At 34.9% G+C, this 19,226-nt stretch overlaps 1 protein-coding gene across 5 annotated transcripts in view; it reads right to left on the bottom strand.

Annotated features, from left to right (window-relative positions):
* Positions 1 to 19,226, bottom strand: part of NAALADL2 (N-acetylated alpha-linked acidic dipeptidase like 2) — a 1,144,210-nt gene that overhangs the window by 637,334 nt on the left and 487,650 nt on the right. For all 5 annotated transcript variants that reach the window (XM_045851217.1, XM_045851218.1, XM_045851216.1 and 2 more), the window contains one exon: positions 2,561 to 3,062. In XM_045851217.1, coding sequence (XP_045707173.1) covers positions 2,561 to 3,054 — 494 coding nt within the window. In that variant the 5' untranslated portion in view covers positions 3,055 to 3,062. The remainder of the gene's footprint in view (positions 1 to 2,560; positions 3,063 to 19,226) is intronic.

Below are 19,226 nucleotides of genomic sequence, written 5' to 3'. Positions count from 1 at the left end.
TGATCCAGTTCTGTTGGGAACTGCCCTGACTGGTATCAGAGGCTGAAACCCCCGCCTAGCTAAGGCTAAGGGAACGCCGTTGGAACTGTAAGCCGGCAAGGAGATAAAAGCTTATCTTCCTGGCAGGAATGCTGCTTCTGCTGCTTTATTCATGACTGAACCCCCAAAAGCTTGGTCAGTTAGCCAAAGATGGGTAAGATTCCCCACGGGGGAACGACCTAAGACAGGCACGATCACTTTGGGAGGCCCCCCCCAAAAGAAGGACTTGGGGGGCTGCAGCAAAAGGGGGGGTGATGGACCCTCGCTCCTCGGCTTTGACAAAGTCTGAGTTCTCATCCTCTGGGAGAAAATCTCCTTATCTCTTGGTTACCTAGTTCCCTTGCTCCACCTAAGCCTGAAACAATGACAGGGTGGTGCAGCTCAGTACTGAGAAGTGCGGATTTCCCGGGGTGATCAGGCCTAAGAAAGAACATGTAAATTACTGTGAAACCTTCTTTGTTTAGAATGCTCTCAGTTGAATGAGAAGGGTCTTAGGAGGAAGTTAGTTTGTTCCTCAGCCTTACAGCTCTTTGACCCCAACTCAATAGACTGCCAGAGTTCTTTGTTTTCTATAGTTCTTTACTTCCCCCGAATGAGTACTGTACTTTACCTGAATTATTATGCAAAATGAGCCCAATAAAGGCAGGTATGGATGGTAAATCAGGGCGCTCCCCACTAGGGGGGGTGGCCATTTCGTCCCTACTTCCCCACAGAAACTAGTTTGTCTCTGTGCATGTGTTGTTATTTCTCGCGTGTGTTTCGGTGAGCCATCCACAGCATTCCGTGGTAACTGCTGGCTGGTGACCCACGCGCAACACAGTTCTTCATGGAATCTGTAGCCTAATCTATTAAAAATGTATTTTATATTTCACAACTTTTTGGATGTTTTTTAAGAACTCACATAGCTTTAGAGCATGGGCAGAAACGGAGATCCAATAAAAAAAGAGGGATAGCAATTGATGAACAAAATAGTTGGCCATGGAGAGCCAAAACTGATCATAAATTGATGGAAAATAACAGTAGGAACTTGTGATGTACAGTTCATGTTATGATGACTTAGTATATGCAGGAAGTCATAGTTAGGCATGTGGTTATCATGACGATTTGAGACTAACTGCTTTTGGATGAGGAAATTTTTTTTGGAGAAAGTTACTGTAACCATATTTGTACCAAACATATTTTTAAGGAACAAATCTATTATTGCAATAGGAAAAAAGACTGGCTATTTGACAGAGCATAATTTTGAATCTGCATCCAACCACTAAATAGTGCCTGGAAGTACCACAGTCAGTGATTAGGTTTTTTTTTTAGCTAGATTTGTAATATATATGTTGTTGATTTTACATTAGGAAATACCATGGAAAGTGTTATTATTTGCATATTACATGGTAAAGAATGCTTATACAACAGTGGATATCAGACACAGAAGAGTGTAGGAAACTGGTTCCCACTAGTAACTCAGGCATGATCTTCTGGAAGAGAATTATAATTCACCAATAAGAATATAAGTGATATTTCAACACATAGATTAAACAATGCATTTTCAGGGAACACGTTCCCTAGACAATCTCTAGAAATGAATACATGCCAACATGTTGGCTGTAATAAGTCAATGTAACGCAGAAAGAATATGCTTGGAAAGTAATCCTCTTCTTCATCCACCTACAATAACATCTGTATGATTCACCTAGAACTTTCTCTTTTCAACAAATACAGAAAATATGTAGGGAAACCAATATCTAATCATCCCCTTCTAGTTCTCACTTCACTGAATAGGTAAACTAAGGAACATTTTACAACAACATATATGACAGTAATATATAAAACAATAAAATGTTCAAGTTACCACTGATTATGTGACATTAATGAAGCTTTTCCAAAGAGCTCAGATTAAAGCCTGATAAATAATATTTTCTTATCATTAACTTAAAAAAAAACACATTGTAGTGAAGCAAGTCATATGCAAATTTAGCTTCAAGAGAGATGAGTTTTTAGAATTGCCTGATATCTAGAAACCAAAGTTTCAGTACAAATGTGTTCATTGGGAAGCTCAGGGATGCAGGAAACCAAAGACTATCAGTGCTTGTCTTAGCTCTTGACCCTAGCAGGCAGTCACTTTTGCCTATAAAATCAGGTTTGTTTTGTTCTGAGGTCATTAAAAATTCAATCATATGGCTAATGCCTTAATTTTTGTTACATGAATATCCAGCAGTCTTTGCACTTCAATTTGGCTTATTTGCGCTTCCCAAGATGGAAAAAATGTACTGGCTCGTGTGTTTTCGTCTTCGTAGTAGTCATTGTTCTCATTATAAATTAATAAAATGGCATCATAAATTTGCATTACAATATCATAAATCTGATAATATGAACCCCCTCTGTGAAGAATGTGCTTGCTGGTAAGTTACGTATCTTGGTTTGCAAGATTATCTTTGAACTATTACAAAATTACCTGCTCAATACTCACTAAAACATCTTTCCCAGGTAAAAACTTCCCACTAACATCCATTTTTCCTCTACCTACCTGAAAGTCTTCTTAATATCTTCTGCTTGGATTGTCTTGAGAATCTCTTGGTATAACTGATGATCAAGTGTTCCTGAAGAAGTGGCATTTGAAGGGCAATTCTTATGTGCATAATAGCCTATCAAAATGCCAAAAATAAATAAAATGATGGCTGTGCAAAGTATTTTTAAAAGGCGGCAAAAGTTGCAATGGTTGCTCTTTGGTGCAGATCTTGTGTAACGGGTAGCATAGTCAGTCTCTTCTTGAAGTCGCTGGAACCTGCCTTTGGGTGAAGTTGCTGGTTGAATGGAATCAAGATTGAGGTCTGCAGTCTCTGAATTTTCCAGGTTCTGATTCTCAGCACTATCTAGCTGGAACTGGTCAAAACCGGGCTCCTCCAGTTCTTTTTCCATGTCCCACTCTAAGTCAAGGGCAGTAGCTTGAAGGTCATCATTGTCTAAGTACTGTGAATGTCCTGGAGCTCTTTGATCTGCATTGACCTTTTGATAGGCCATCTTTTTACCTGTGAAAATGAAAGAAGTAGAGTTTCTTAAAATAGACAACAAAGAAAACCTCCATGGTGAAAACAAAACAATAAACCATATTATGAGTCCATAAATTTCAGTGATTATAATCAGCAGAAGTGCATTGACCCCTACAGAAAAATCACATATAAGCTAATTATGTTTTTCTATTGATGTTACTATTGGAAAAGAAGACAAAACATAAAAGAAGGTACTTGGTGGAAAAGTTTATGAGAACTCAAAATATGCACACATACATGCACACACACTATTAACATTTGAAGCTCAGGAAAATAAGTCACGAATGCACAGTTGTACTGAGGATAATGCATTACAATGAAGGCAAATTGAAGCTTACTCATTTTTACAACCACTTTTAAAGAAAAAAAGGCAGAAGCAATACAACTACTGTTTGCTAGGTTAAGGGGAAAAACTAAAAGACCCTGGGATAATTTACACTGCAAGAGCTAATTTTAAAATCAAATTCAGAATAAGAATAGGCAGAAAATAGGCAGAATAAAATAGCAACTCTACAGAAATACAAGAAGTAAGATATGGTACATTACATAGCTGTGAGAAATCAAAAGGACTGGAAAAATTTTAGGCTACCCCAGATGACCAAGATATTCCATGGAATGCATGACATGAATTGGCCTAACTCATTCAACTTTAAATAAAAGTCTGGGCTGGCACCCATCCAAAAAAGGAAGCCCTTTGCCAGGCTAGGAGAATTTGGTTTCATAACCTTGCTATAGCAATGGCAGATGGAGTTTTTTCTCCCCCACACAGCTTTGGATGACTGCTTGCTGTATCCCGCAGTGTGGCATTAGGATAACTAGGCTAATTAACTACAAGTGGTCTTCAGTCTGTATTCAGTAACCCACTGGTGTGTTATGGTTGCAGATTAAGAGTATTTATAACTAAATTTTCTGTGTATTAGATATGTTACCCCAGCTGGAAGTTAAGGTCCCTCACTATGTTTTATGACTTTTCTATGTGCCCCACTGTGGGTAAAGAACAGAGCTCACCTGACAACTGATTAGCCAATTGCCTAACAGCCAGTTTTTGACAAATGAACTCTAATGAAAAAGATACAAATAGGGACTTCATAAAGGAGAGTGGAATTATGCAAAGCTCCAATCCAGGCTGGCAGAAGCTCATATGAATTAAAATGTTCTGAATGTTTTAGAAAGTTCAAACATAATAAAATATTTTGTAATTCTGACTAGACTCTCATCTACTACACTACAAACTAGGATCTACACTTAACCTGGAGTTGAGTCAATAAGATGAGAATCTAATGCATGGCAGGTACTGGGATAGAAGCCTATCCTCAAGAAGGGAATAATCCAGTAAGAGAGACAAATAGATAAATAAAGAACTAAGTGAAATTAAAAAAAAAATGTAAGGGGGAATCTGGGATGATTGATTCTACGAAGAAAATGGGAAAGGATTTCCCAAGTGACCGCTAAGGTACTTTTGACAAAAGAGAAGGACCAGCAGCAGTGTGAGTGGAGGGCATCCCAGCATGGGTAAATCTATAAGCATGCAGAAGAATGAGAATGCGTAGTGTGTGGACCATGTGAAAAACCCAGAGTAGTATGATGTAGCTAAAGATGTAGCAGATAGGCCAGAAATTTGGGGGTAAAAGTAAGGAATGTGATCTTGGACAAAGGGCTTAATTCTCTGCAACTCAGAGTATTCATCTGTGAAATGGGCATGATAATAATATAAACCTCATAGTGTTGTCATTAGGATTAATTGACAGAGTGAACCTAACACAACCACTGAATAGTGCATGGGTCAAAAAACATTTCTGGTAGTAGAGGAGGGAGAACTGTCAAGGATTGTTGTAAGAAATAAGTTCAATAATGCAGAAAAATTATATAATTCTGTAAGACATTGTAGAGAAAAGGAGGAGGCTGCCTAATACTCATGTACAACCCCCCATATATATGTATTATATATATATATATACAGACATATATACAACCCCATATACATGCATATACATATAATAGTTATTAGCGTGTTTGATTTTTTAACATTTAGTCTATATGTAGAGTCTGAAATATTTTTTATAAACACCACATGACATGCCAACTGTTATCATGCAGGTATTTATTTGGTCCTATACATGAGAGGACAGCCTCAGAAATGATTCTACAGACCCTTTCCTCATTCTTCTGCCTTTCCTGCCCCCTTTCCTGCCCTGCTTCCCTCTACTTGGCCTAGTTTCCAAAATGATTCAGAAAATGCAGCATTTGAATTCTGTCTTTGGCCACATCAAGACAAGCAGAGAAAGGGAATAACATATGGAGTTAGTGATACTTATTCAGATTAGTTAGGAGATGTTGGAATGACTGATGCATGAAGAATTCAAATCATACTTGGTTAAAAAAAAAAGGAGGAGGAGGGAGGGGAAGGGGAATTAGAGGATAGAGGAAACCTGAAGGAAGTAGAACTCTCTAAGGTTTATGACTCAAACCCTGTCATATTCTAGAAGTGGAGACTGAGTTCTAAAATTAAGTGATTCTGTTAAGACTGAGAAAGTGATATTTGGGTATACATTTTTAAAGGCAAAAGCACTTTTATAAAAATATAAGACTAAAAAGTCAGTGGTAAACTTTTAAATACTTAAATACCCCACAATTCAAAGTACTTTAACATACTTTATAAAATGTGAAATTTCTTAGCACCAGTCAATTTTTCCCTGTTTAGCTTAAACATCAAGAAATCCCTGCTATCTTGATATAATATTATAATATTTACTTCTTTGGCTGTTCAATTCATGCATTATTGATTAATTTACTTAAACACTGCCCCAGTGGTTTTTCTTAGATTTTTCCCTCTCATTTTAATGAATCAATGTCTCTTTCTCAAAAGCATTGTCAAAGATTTAATTATAGAACGTAGTTTATGTTGAAGGAAGACTTGACTCATAGGAGCTACTACTAAAATGTGAGATCTCTAATTCTGACCTCTAGTACAAACATTCAGTCATTTCTCTACAAATCACTTAAAAAACAACTGCAATGACGAGGCAGAGTTTCCATTTCTACCCTGACAATAGGCATTCCATCACATGCACATCAGCAATTTAACGCTTTTCAAATATCAGTCAGAGCCATCAATTAAAATGTAACGCAGATACATATATTAACTTCTCATTATGATAGATAGCTGCCTGACATCCTTACCACCACTTTGAACTCATTTCACATTGACAAATTTTCACTAAAGTCTGTGTTCCAGGAAAGCAGTATCTGGGTCAGAGGGAAATGGAGCCACTTAATGTAACGAAGTCCAAAGTAATTCAGTAGAATTAGCATGGAAATAAATATTGATAACACGTACACTGAAGAATTTTAAGTATATAAATATACATATATAATTCACATATGTATATCCATTTATTTAAATTATCTTGCTTTAAGGACAACAGGATAGATTTTGCAAAAATATAACATAAAAATCTCTGCCCTCACATTTTGTTTCATGTAATCAATTTATCTAAAATGAACTCCTCAAAAATAACACTGATTAAGAATCTACTGAGTTAATAAAACTTTGATAACATTTAGTATTGAGTCAGAACAAATTATCCTCTGGGCCCCATAAAGAATTCAGTTTTCCCTAAAACACCTATGCCCTGTGAGACTAGGAAATGACACATCACATTTCTTTTACCAGAACATTTCAATTCCCAAGTGCAATGAAAATGTTATATTATAAAAAGAAATCTAGCAAAATCAGCAAGCCTAAGATATCATATTTTATGCCATTTGACCTTCATATATTTTCTATTGCTGACCCAAAAGATTCATTTAATTTATACTGTCATATTATTTTACAGCTATTCCACAGGAGTAATTTAAAAAAAAAATAGAATCCTCTACATGAATCTTTCTCTATAAGATATGTACTTTTGTGTAGGCCAGGTCATAGAAACTTGTGGCATTTTTTAAAAAAATAGAAATATCTGAAACATCCTTATGGTCTATATTGTACCATTGGTCTTTCTTATAAAGAGAAATTGTTAGAAAAAGTTGACATGTTCATGTTATTCATGTTTTCATAGCTTTTCATGAAAAGTTATTCATGTTTTCTGCATATCTTATTTATTTAAGTTAGATCCCCTCTCAACCAGGCCCATGCCAAAGGCTAAACTGTTTTAAAATTTAATATACTAAAACATTTATTTTTTATGTAGTCATTCTCCCTTATTTGTAGGGGATAGTTCCAAGACCTCCAAGGGCTGCCTGAAACCTCACATAGTATAATATTCTATATATACTGTTTTCCCCTATACATAATGATAAAGTTTAATTTTTAAATTAGGCACAGTAAGTGATTACAATAATCAATAATAAACTAGAATAATTATAACACTATACTGTAATAAAAGATATGTGATTATATTCTGTCTCTCAAAAATTTTATTTCTGAAAAATTTCCATAAACATCTCCATGCACAAATTTAGTACCTTTCCAATCTTAACAACACATTTATCATGCACTGTGGTCATAACTTTTGCAGTTCTGAGGCTCAATAGAAAAACTAGCATGGGTTTTTTTCCCCTTCTTCACAATTTGATGAAGAATTCATTCTTACCAGACATCTTAGCAACCTCAGCATTTACAATTTTTTTCCTTTTTAAGTGAAGAGCTTTCACCTTTTCACTTAAAGGAAGCAATTAACAACTTCTCTTTGGCATATCCAAATTGCCAGCATCACTACTCTTGCACCTTGGGGCTGATATTAAGTAAAATAAGGGTCACTTGAACACAAGCACTGAGATAGCAGAATGGTCGATCTGATAAGGGAGAGGCTATTAACCGACTAACAAGCAGGGAGCATCTTCATAGAGGAGAAGCTGGGCAAAGGGCAGGTTCACTCTTGGACAGGACAAAAGGGACAGCAGGAGATTGCATCACTCCATTCAGAAGGCCACACAGTTTAAAATATTAACTGTTTATTTCTGAAGTTTTCTATTTCATATTTTCAGATGACACTTGTGAGCAGATAATGGAAACCATGGGAAGGGCAACCATGCATAAGGTATGACTACTTTACACTTATCCCTTTACATAGATGGGAAAAAAATACAAGTTGAAATTAAAGATTTTTTTTTCTAGGCAATGACAGGCTTAGATCAATAACAATATGAATTTGCATTTTTACTGAGTATGTGATTAGATTAAAAATAAATTGATACTTCTGAATGCTTTTCTTCCATGCATTTATACTGGGAGAAACAAAGTATACAAAAATAAAAGATAAATACTGAAAAAGCTAAAATTTTAACATATAATGTAAAATCTCTGGCTGTTACACACAAGATCAAGCTTAACACAATTGATTGTACTTGTTTAGGGTAATAAATATATGTTAGACAAAAGTTTCATTTAATAAGTTATTTATTACTAATGCCACTTAGAAATATGATCAGAGCACTATTACTTTCTTGAGGGAAGTTAGTACATGATGACTTGACATCTTCAATCTCTAAATTAGTACACTGTAGTCACACTATCTGGCTCAAATTCCAGCTCTGTACATAGCTTAGACCAGTTATTTAATGTCTCTAGGCTTAGATGCCATATTCATAAAATGTAAATAATAAATGATGTAAATTATTGAAAGATCTTATAACAACATCTAACATATTGTAAGTGATTCATTAATAATGGGTCACTCCAAAAATTCTATAGAGTTGAAGAAATTTGAAACATTTGGAATTTACACTTTAAAGCACTGCCTTAATTAAATTAAATTCTGACCGGGAGCTTTAAGTTTCAATAATGAGAACCTGAAGGTAATGAGAAATTCAGTGGTGTGCTCATGCACTTTTGAGAGTGGGAAGTATCTGTTAATTATTAGCTATTGTTCAGATAGATGAGAGAGAAGTGTGGCTAATATTATATAAAAATTGCATTTGGCTTACCACTACTGAGTTTATATCTTGTTATTGCAGAGTTGAATTTCTTGTTTGTCTATGATAAAAAACAGAGCTTTTTCATAATGCTGAAAAGTCCAGTTTAATAGTTCCAGGAACTAATGATAATTAATCATGAACAAGAGTTATATATGTTTATTGTAGAAAAACATGTTTGTCATAGGTGATTGGCTCGACTCATTGACTCTGATGATGCCAAAGCATTTTAACTCAAACAGTGTAGATCTTACCTGAATTAGGAATGCACCTAATGGTATTTCAACTTGTACAATTTATTTTACATCTAAAATAAATAATTGAATCTCGTAGATTAACTTGAAAACATAAGGCAGGTTCTCAATTTCCTATGACAGTTCTATGATCAAATCTTTATTGTATGATGGGGAAAATATTCATATAGCATTTCCTAAAGCTTTGAATGTCAGCTTACTTGCTGGTTTGAGCAGATTGATTTGAGGCAAAGGCATTTCTTAGAAATGTCAGTGCATCATCGAAAGGAATTCATTATGCACCTTTGTGCAGCATGCTTTAGATGCTGTACAGTGAACAATATGAATGCCCAGAGGAATTTTTAAATTTAAGTTTAAGAATATTCCTTATAGGCTGAAAACAGTTGACATAAATTTTTCAGTATGAACCTAGTTTGTACAAATAAAGCCCATATTTGTGGAATACATTTCTGTTGTTGAAAGCTTTAATGGCCTCAATTTGAAAGCAGGGCAAAAGATAAAACTATAAAAACAGTAATTCAGAAGACTCTATTCCCTGACTTAATTTTCCCATATAATGAGATTTTTTTCCATTTGTTTTTGTGAAATGGCCCTGGCAATTGCTATAGTGTCTGTAAATGCACTATGAATTTCTTATTTAATTGCAGCGTTGGTGTGTCAACTGCATACAGGAAATGACAATAATTATTTGTTGTCCATGCTTCACTAATTGAATAAAGAGGGTATATAAAGTAAGAGGAAACTATTATCCGTGCTTTATTTTTTAGGAAAAAAAAATAGTCAATGGGTAATGGTACATTGGATTTAGCAGATGATGAAGCTGGAGAGTATAAAAGCCACCACTCTGGTGACCCAGTTACTTTGATTGCTAAATGATATGTAAAAGGTATCTTTATAGGATGACAAATTAATGAGCTATAAATTGCAAAATACAGTCAAAATCATTTGAGGGAAAATTAACTGATGAAATCCGTAGGTTTGTGTAAATTTGTTTTATATTGCTTGCATATGTATGACCACCTGGTCATTCCCTGAGTGGGCCGTCTTTCTTCACATACCTGTGTGCAACTGCAATTACCTGGTGTAACACACTCTAACTGAACGGTTAGTGGGGCCCACCTGGGTTCCTGTGTTTATGGTAATGTGTCTCAATATTAGAATGATGCGTTTTAATTTATGATTTGGCTCATGGAAGAATTAATTTAAATGAACTAAAACAATACAGAGTATAATCTGTGTTTCCTAAATGGGTAGTTTGAGCACTTAAACCTGAACACTTGAACACTTACTTATTTAGAATATGTATCGTTCAAGTTTAAGTCTCATCAACATCACAAAACTCTTTCTACTTTGCAATGTGTAAACAGTTCTTATTCCAGCATGTACTTCTTTCCTGGTCCTTTTGGTATTCTGATTCTACTTAGACTCTAGAATTGTTTTTTGGCCTGGTCTTTTTTCCCACTCATAGTAAAACCTCTGGAAATACTGTATTTTCTTATCTCTACAGTATTTACATCCTTTCCACATTCAGAGTATTTAAAGTGGTTTACATTAGAAATGCACATGCACGAGATAAACAAAACCACAAAAATACAAAATAGAGAAGAGGAGAGGAGAAAAAATTCTAACAGTCTAGCTGATGAAAAGCCACTGTGAGTTTTCATGCGGCCCTGAGCTTCCTTGCATTCTGGGCAAAGAAGGGTGCCTTTAGGGTCCTCTCAAATTCCACCAGCCTTCACCTAATCTGTCTGTCTTAGCTGAAGAATTTGTTTTTAATTTTCTTAGCTATCTCTTTTTATAGTTGCAGATATCCATCTTGGGAAGTTACTTTTTTCTGTTTATTCATAGAAATCTACGAGTCTTCCTATTATCTCTTACACTTAGATTTTGATACATAAAAGTAACAACATTCCCATGGTATGTTATCCAAAGTTATATGTTAATAGATAATTTATTGAGCCCTTAATAGTAGTGGAGCAAGGATCTACTATAAGGTTTGGACTTTATATACATCATGTCATACAATCAAATAATCTTATATGTTAGGTACTGTTATTACTTCCAGTTTACAGATGAGGTATCTGAGGCTAATAGGTTAAGTCATTTCCCCAAGTTCTCACAGTGAGTAAATGCAAGTAGCTGGAATATCACAACCGACCTCTCAAATTCCAAAATTTAGACTTTCTAAAAGTCCCCAAATGCTGGAGGGATGTTAACAAATTCATAGATCTTACTGGTTTAGCGCTGGTTATGTCACAAATGCGACTACAAGCACCAGGAGTCTCGGCCGATCAATCCGAATGGTCCTGCCTGGATCCTTAGATGTCTAAGGGTCGCTCTGACTGCAGGACCTAAAAAACCTCTGTTCATTCTCCACAGTGCCCTGGCAGTCACCACTGTTTCCCAGCACTGTGTTGTTGAATGAGGGCAAACTAATTCCAAGTACATTGCTTTAAGGAAAAGACCACAGCCTCTACTTTAGATGTCTTCTTTGCCACACTTTCAACATCGCTCTTTTCTCCTACTGCTAAGGGACAAAGAGCAACAACAACTATGCTTAGAACTTGAAAGCTACCATTCACATTCAACATGCTTCTGTCCTGTTTTCTATCCTATCTTACTCTCTACTATGCGTGGTTTACAGTGGTCTGAGAGGGTTTTGAGGGTGACAAGAGTTAATACATCAATACAATCATAGTTGGCTCTTTTTTAGAAGTATAATTTATTATGCTATTATAGTTGTCCCACTTTCCCCCTGGCCTCCCTCTGCTATCCCCTTCCCTCCAGAAATTCCCCCTTAGTTCATGTCCATTACTCATGCATATAAGTTCTTTGACTTCTCTATTTCCTATACTATTCTTAACATCACCTATTTTGTACTTACCAGTTATGCATTTTAATCCCTGCACCTTGTCCTCCATTCTCCTCCTTCCTTCTCCTACCTTCCCACTGATAACCCTCCATGTGATTTCCATACCTATGATTCTGTTCCTCTTCTGGTCATTTGCTTAGTTGTTTCTTTCTATTCTCTTTTGGGTTCTTTTTTTAAGGTTCAGTTGTTGATAATTGTGAATTTGTTACATTTTAATGTCATAGTTTTTTATCTTCTTTTTTTCCCTAAATAAGCCCCTTTAACATTTCATGTAATAATGGTTTGGTATCTGCCCTTCAATTCTAAATGATAGCTTTTCTGGATAAAATAATCTTAGTTGGATGTCCTTGCTTTTCATCACTTTAAATAATTCTTGTCAGCCCCTTCCTGCCTGCAAAGTTTCTTTTGAGAAATCAGCTGATAGCCTTATGAGAACTCCTTCGTAGGTAACTTACTGCTTTTCTCTCACTGCTTTTATGATGCTCTCTTTATCTTTAACCATTGGCATTTTAATTATGATGTGTCTTGGTGTGGTCCTCTTTGGGTCTAACTTGTTTGGGACTCTCTGTGCTTCCCGGACTTGTATGTCTATTTCCTTCACCAAATTAGGAAAGTTTTCTTTCATCATTATTTCAAATAAGTTTTCAATTTCTTACCCTTCCTCTTCTCCTTCTGACATTCCTATGATTCAGATGTTGGCACATTTGGAGACATCCCAGAGTTTTCTTAAACTCTCCTTTAAAAAAATATTGTTTTTTCGTTCTGTTCTGGTTGAATGTATATTTCTTCCATATGTTCCTGAATCATTGATTTGAGTTGTTTCTTTCTTCTCTTCACTGTTGGTTCCCTGTAGATTTTTCTTTATTTCATTTAGTGTAACCTTCATTTCTTCCTTTATGTTGTTGCTGTACTCAGTGAGTTCTTTGAGCATCCTGATCACCAGTGTTTCGAATTCTGCAATCTGACAACTTGGCTATCTTTGTTTCATTTAGTTCTTTTTCAGGGGTTTTGTTCTTTTCAACATCATGGCAACAGCTGGAAGGGTGCCGGTTGCATATAGGGAATGGGTGAAGTGACTGGAAATGGGGCAAGTGCCATGCATACCCCCAGGAGCCAGGCAGTGGCACAGACCCCTGGCTGAGCCATCCCCCAACACAGAGCCTCAAAGCAGTAAAGTGTGTTGCCCTACCCTGGCAAATACCTACAGTTCCACCCCACACAATTCACGGGTGCCTGTTATAGGGAGTCAAAGCAGCTCTACCTAACGTACAGAAATAAACACAGGGAGGCTGCAAAATGGAGGAGACAAAGAAACATGGCCCACTTGACTCTTTGAGAGCTATGTGCCAGGAGAAGCCTCTTAGCTTGCTAGATATACTGTAATCTTTTATCCTTTCAGTCAGCATGAATGATCTTAAATTGATGCTTTTTGACTATGACTTTTGGATTTCCAGGAAGAGATGAAGCTTTTACCTATATGGGACCACTAAGCTCTCTATTTTTCACATTTTCAGTAGGTATTTTATTGGCTTACTTTTTAAATCTCTTTATTCTTCAAATAATATCAACAGTTTTCTACAACTGTAAGTATTTTATTCTAAAGTTTGCACTGCTGCATTTCCTAAAATCTTAATACAGAAAGACTGTTTGAGGCCCCCAGAGAGGTAATTGATTGAATGTACCCAGAATCTGTGCTTTCATTTTATGAAATCACTCTTCTAATTCTTGTTACTTTAGGGTATCATTAGGGAAAAGTGTTAATATATCATAATACTGCAATTAACTGGTGGGGAAGAAAACAGCCCAGAAAATGCATTGGTACAATATGTTTACATCCATTCAAAATTCAGTTAGTAAGAAAATTTGTATCACATGAACCATCACAAGTTTATACTATGTAAATTCTGGAGATCTATAATTTAGCTAAAAATCCAATGGTAAGATCCAAATGTAAAAAATTTACCATTCAAACTATTAGACCATGAGCTAAAGAAAAGTAATATCACTAATGTAACCTAAAATACAATGATAGGAATTCATTATAGTCAATAGTATGGTATGGTCCTTATAAAACAAAGATGATATATATTAATTCACTTACTTAATCTTGGGCTAAAATTAGTTTAAGTGAATTATTATGTTTTCCTAAAATGTAGGAATGCATTAATGGTAAAGTAAACTAAGGATTGTGAAGCTTTCATCTGACAACTGATGACAAATCAGTCAGATGTTGACAAAACCAACACTGCTTTTCCAAAATTATCTCAGGTAACAAAAATGAGAAACAAATTACCCAAGCTTTTGCTTTTCTTTCTTACCTCTAAAATGCTATATTCATAAATATATATATTTTTATAGCTATATAAAGATACATTTTTACAATATTTTGTTTTAGGCTCCATGCTGATAGAAAAATGAAATTTTATCTGAAAAAAGGTGACAAAATATTATTTTAAAATACAAAATTCAAGTTCTTTCTATAACTGACCTTTTAAAAAATATGATAATACTAGAAATTGTTGACCTTTTCAATAAAAGAGAATGTGTTAAATAAGAAGAAACAGAATGAGAAATAATATAGCAATATATTACATCTATATGACAGTTTGACATTAAGGCATTAATTTTATTACAAATTCACACACATGAATAATAATAGTTTTGGGTAAATTAAAGCAACTAAACAACTTACCTAAACCTGTTCTAGACACTGCTTATGTCATTTATATTTTATTTATGAACGGGTATATTATAAAAAATGAAATACTCCCAGTGGCACATAAAAGTAATGCTGCTATGAAATTAAATGTCAGGCAAGAGGCACGGAAATGCAATATTCACAAAGACATGAAATGTAAAACATTTAACAAAACTTTTATATAATTGACACTATTGAATGGTAGTGTATAATAATATATACAAAATTTTTAAATTCACCTAGCACTTCAATTTTAATGTCAAATATTATCACTTTACCAACATGAATTTTAGTTTCTTTTCTCATTTATTTTACTCCTGCCCATAATACATCCTCTATCTTTCCTGTATAAGCCTCCTTTCAAGTTTTCCCATTATTCCAGTTTTACTCTTCAATTCTATTTGTTTTACTATAGATATCTCAGAAATTCATTGAAAATAATAAAATAACTGACCCAAAAGAGTTCATTTTATTCTTTTCTATATATTGAAAATGCTATGTAATGAATGATAAAGAATCAGTGGATTTTTAAAATATTTTAAATGATGATCTAATGACCAAACCAAACATTATGCTTTGCTCTACCATTCCAAATACAACAAATCTTGAGTCTTCAAAATATTCAATAATAGTAAAATTTAACTTAACCTACTGTTTGTGAATTCTATCCTCTGATAGAACTAAAGACCCTTCTCCTCAGCTATTTTGACTGGTGAGACTTCTTATCACAATCAGCCTCCATAAAAAGTAACCTATATAGAGTCCCCAAACAAAATCTCTACACCTCAATCATATTTTAAGAGCCAACCATTCTTTTTCTTTATTTTTTTAATCCTGTAAATCATTGAGTTCTTTAATAGTTCTCTGAGTAATTTAATATACTTGAGAGCACAACGTAATAGAAATATTATAGTTTCCACCTGAAAAGGAGCATAATCTTAAGGATATAGAAAACCAAAATTAAGTTCAGAGAACAGGAATATATTTCACAATACAAGGTGTCATTAGTAGATGACCTTGACTAGTATAATTGTGCTCAAGTGTATAGTATTAGGAAAAAAACAGCAAGTATATGTACCACTATGTATCCTCTACTTATATTGATTCATTTAATTACAAGAACAGTACTATCACGTTACCATTACATCATCCTCATCTTACAGATAAGGGCACAGAAGAGAGCGAGTTGAAGTCACTTGCTTTACATCACACAGGACTTAAATTCAGGTAGTGTGGTTCCAGAATATGTGTTATTACCCAGTCTGTATAATGACAGGAAACTATCACATGGAGGTATATTTTGAATTCTTCCAAAGATCAAAATAAAACATATAAGAACATCACTGAATTTTCCCATAATAAAGCCCTAACAAAATTTTGTAGTATGGCATTTTCCCATAATCCTCATTACTATGTAGGTCCCTTAGAGTCTTTTAGATGAAAGTGGAGAGAAGTGAATAACCTCATACATTCACACACAGATATGAGCTGCCACTCTCTGGCCTTATCAGACTTACTTGTGACTTCCCTGAATACACTATACATTAATCTTGATAGCTACTGTGATTTTAATGAATTTTTAATTTTCAATACACTTTTTCTTTCTGGTTCTGCTCCAAGAATTATTATTCTTATTTTTATTCCCTACAATTTTTATAATAATTCTTTGACCATGAAAATGTGTGTTGGACTAAATTCATAATGTTGACAACCCATGAATAATTAACAATTTCCTCATATTAAATATCTATGTTTTCTCAGGTATGTGTGTATATATATATATATATATATATATATCCTAAGAGCAATTATTTAACTTAAATGTGGCAGCTCTTAAAGTTACAGATTGAATGATAGTGCAGTATTTATTTCCTAAAGTGTCTTATGAGAACTGTAGTTAAGGCATGGATAACTTTCTCAAAGAAGGAATCCTTAGAGCCTGGAGTACAGAGAGGTCCAACTACTCTGTTGGAGAGGCAATGTAAAGAGGCCCTGAGACCATGTGGAAAAGAAGCTGAACCCAAGCATCTCAATATTTAAAAAAAATGCCAATCACATGAGACCAGAACAGCCATCAGCTGATTTTCACTGAGTGACAAGCTTGTGCAACAAAAGACCTGGCCGGCTGACACCTGCCCATTTTCCTGATTAGATAATGAGGAATAATAAAATGGTTGTTGTTCAAAGCTGCAAAATTTGGGAGTAGTGTGTTACTCAGCAATAAATAACCAGGATACCAGGAAAGCTGTTTTTGAAAAACACAGATCTCATCACTGTCACTTGATAGATTAAAAGCCTGTAAGGTATTTTTTTTTTCTGTACTAACGTGACATTTCACACTCTCCTTTCCAAGGCTATAGGACCTTGATGCCCTGGCCTAAACTCCCATTCTGATCCTTCACTCTGCTCCTACTGTCAAGCAAGTATTGCACATGTTCTTTCTCTGTCTCACTTGTGCTCAGGTTTACTCTTGGCTGTAGTTAATTTGCTTGGTTATCTTTAATCTTTGTATCTGGAGCCTTGTAGCTGCTCAAAAAAGAATAGGCTCTAATTGGTATGGCATTGTGAAAAGAGTATAGAATTTATTGTAAAATAATTGAAATTTTACCAGCTATGTGTCTTAGATTAATTACTTCTGTTTATTCAACTTTTAAAAGAGGATGCAACAGGGGTGTCCAAACATTTGGCATCTTTAGGCCACACTGGAAGAAGAGTTGTCTTGGACCACCCATTAAATACACAAACACTAACAAAAACTGATGAGCAAAAAAAAAAAAAAAGGTTTAAGTAAAGTCACAATTTTGTATGTGGCCGCATGCATAGTCACCCTGGGACACTTACGGCCCACAGGCCATTGTCTGGACACCCCTGAATGTCTACTGTATGTACTTCTAAAAGTTCGTTTGATGAATGAAGTTAAATATTGTAAGTAAAAGCAATTGATAAACTGTAAAACCCAACATAACTGCCTTTGTTTTAAAATATAAATTATTAGGGACCAAGAGAAGTAGTTTTGAATTCTGTATTCCCAACTACTGGCTTTGACCCCCAGGGCAAGTTAGTTTTCTGCATAGGTAAAACTAGATTTGTGTGTGAAAACCAAATGAGATCATTCATAAATGTATGTTTTAAGTACTATTTGTTAATTTGATATAATTAATGTAAGACTGATGACAAATAAAATTGATTAATACCAATTAAATTAATCCATCACTCACATGTATGCCACCCCCACCCAGCCATCTCAAATCCTGAATAGTATCAAAGGAGAAAGGGAAAACCACAGGTGAATTTGTACCATAAGTGGCTGACTTTCTCTCATTCCTGAATAGGACACACGGCCTGGAATGAAAGGGTGAAATAGGAGACTTATAGGTTTGTGTCACTTGTGAAGACAGTGTCCCAGGGAATGAGGCACACAGGAGTAGGAGGGAGACAGAGGCAGCCTGTGGAGCAGTGACCTCTGGAAAATCCATGCCGGAATTACCATCTTCAGGTCCCTTAGACACATTATGAAGTTATTTATATACATCGTTCAGAACTAATGTGTTTAATGATGACAAAGAGTTAACAGCAAAATCAGGCCCTATGTCTTGAGGGGGAAAATGTAAAGAGATCTGTGGGAGATTAATCCAACTCCCCTCCCACACATAATAACTTTTGAAAGGAACGCATCCAGAAAAATCCATTTAGCTATGCCCAGAACAATCAAGACTGACTGTATAGAGATTGACTGTATAGAGATTGAAGTGCCTCAGTCCATCTGCTGATGATATTTATTGCTTTTTGGCAACTTCTACATATTTACCAAGTCTATGTAAAAGAAAACCATGCTTCTTATTTATAGGATGAAAACAGATGGTGCTCCAGCAGGTAATAATTTAATTAAGTGGCTTCTAAAGCATGAACAAATTGTTCCAAAGGAAAGAAAATATTTTTATTTATTCTTTAAAAATAGGGAGGGAGGAAAAAACTATATTGAGTCTGACTTTTTTAATGTAACAAAATTAGGATTTACTAAATCATCTGCTCTTAAAGCAAAGTGCCTCTTTCTGCCTTCCTCCTAAATTACAATCAAAGTTGCCATAAATAATATTGACAGTGTTCATCAGGTTTCATTTTTCACCTCTGAGAAATAAGTTCAAGCTAAATAGTTCAAGCTAAAATGAAACGTGTTTGTAAAATTGCAATCAGAGGTTCTTGGACTAGGACTAATTTTTATGATATTATGTTATTCAAATGAAGTTGCATAATGCATATTATGGATTCATCAGGATAGAAATAATAAAGCACATCTCTAACGTGACGATTCTAATAATCAAAAACAAAGCCTCACATTCCAGTTAAAGACAGGAGACTCTTAAAAAAGAACACTATGATACATGAATTAATGATGTCATAAT

Source organism: Phyllostomus hastatus, unplaced genomic scaffold, assembly GCF_019186645.2.
Source record: "Phyllostomus hastatus isolate PE091 unplaced genomic scaffold, TTU_PhHast_1.1 phas_contig_86, whole genome shotgun sequence".
In the NCBI taxonomy this organism is placed as follows: domain Eukaryota; kingdom Metazoa; phylum Chordata; class Mammalia; order Chiroptera; family Phyllostomidae; genus Phyllostomus; species Phyllostomus hastatus.
This window is presented reverse-complemented; position numbering and strand designations above follow the sequence as displayed.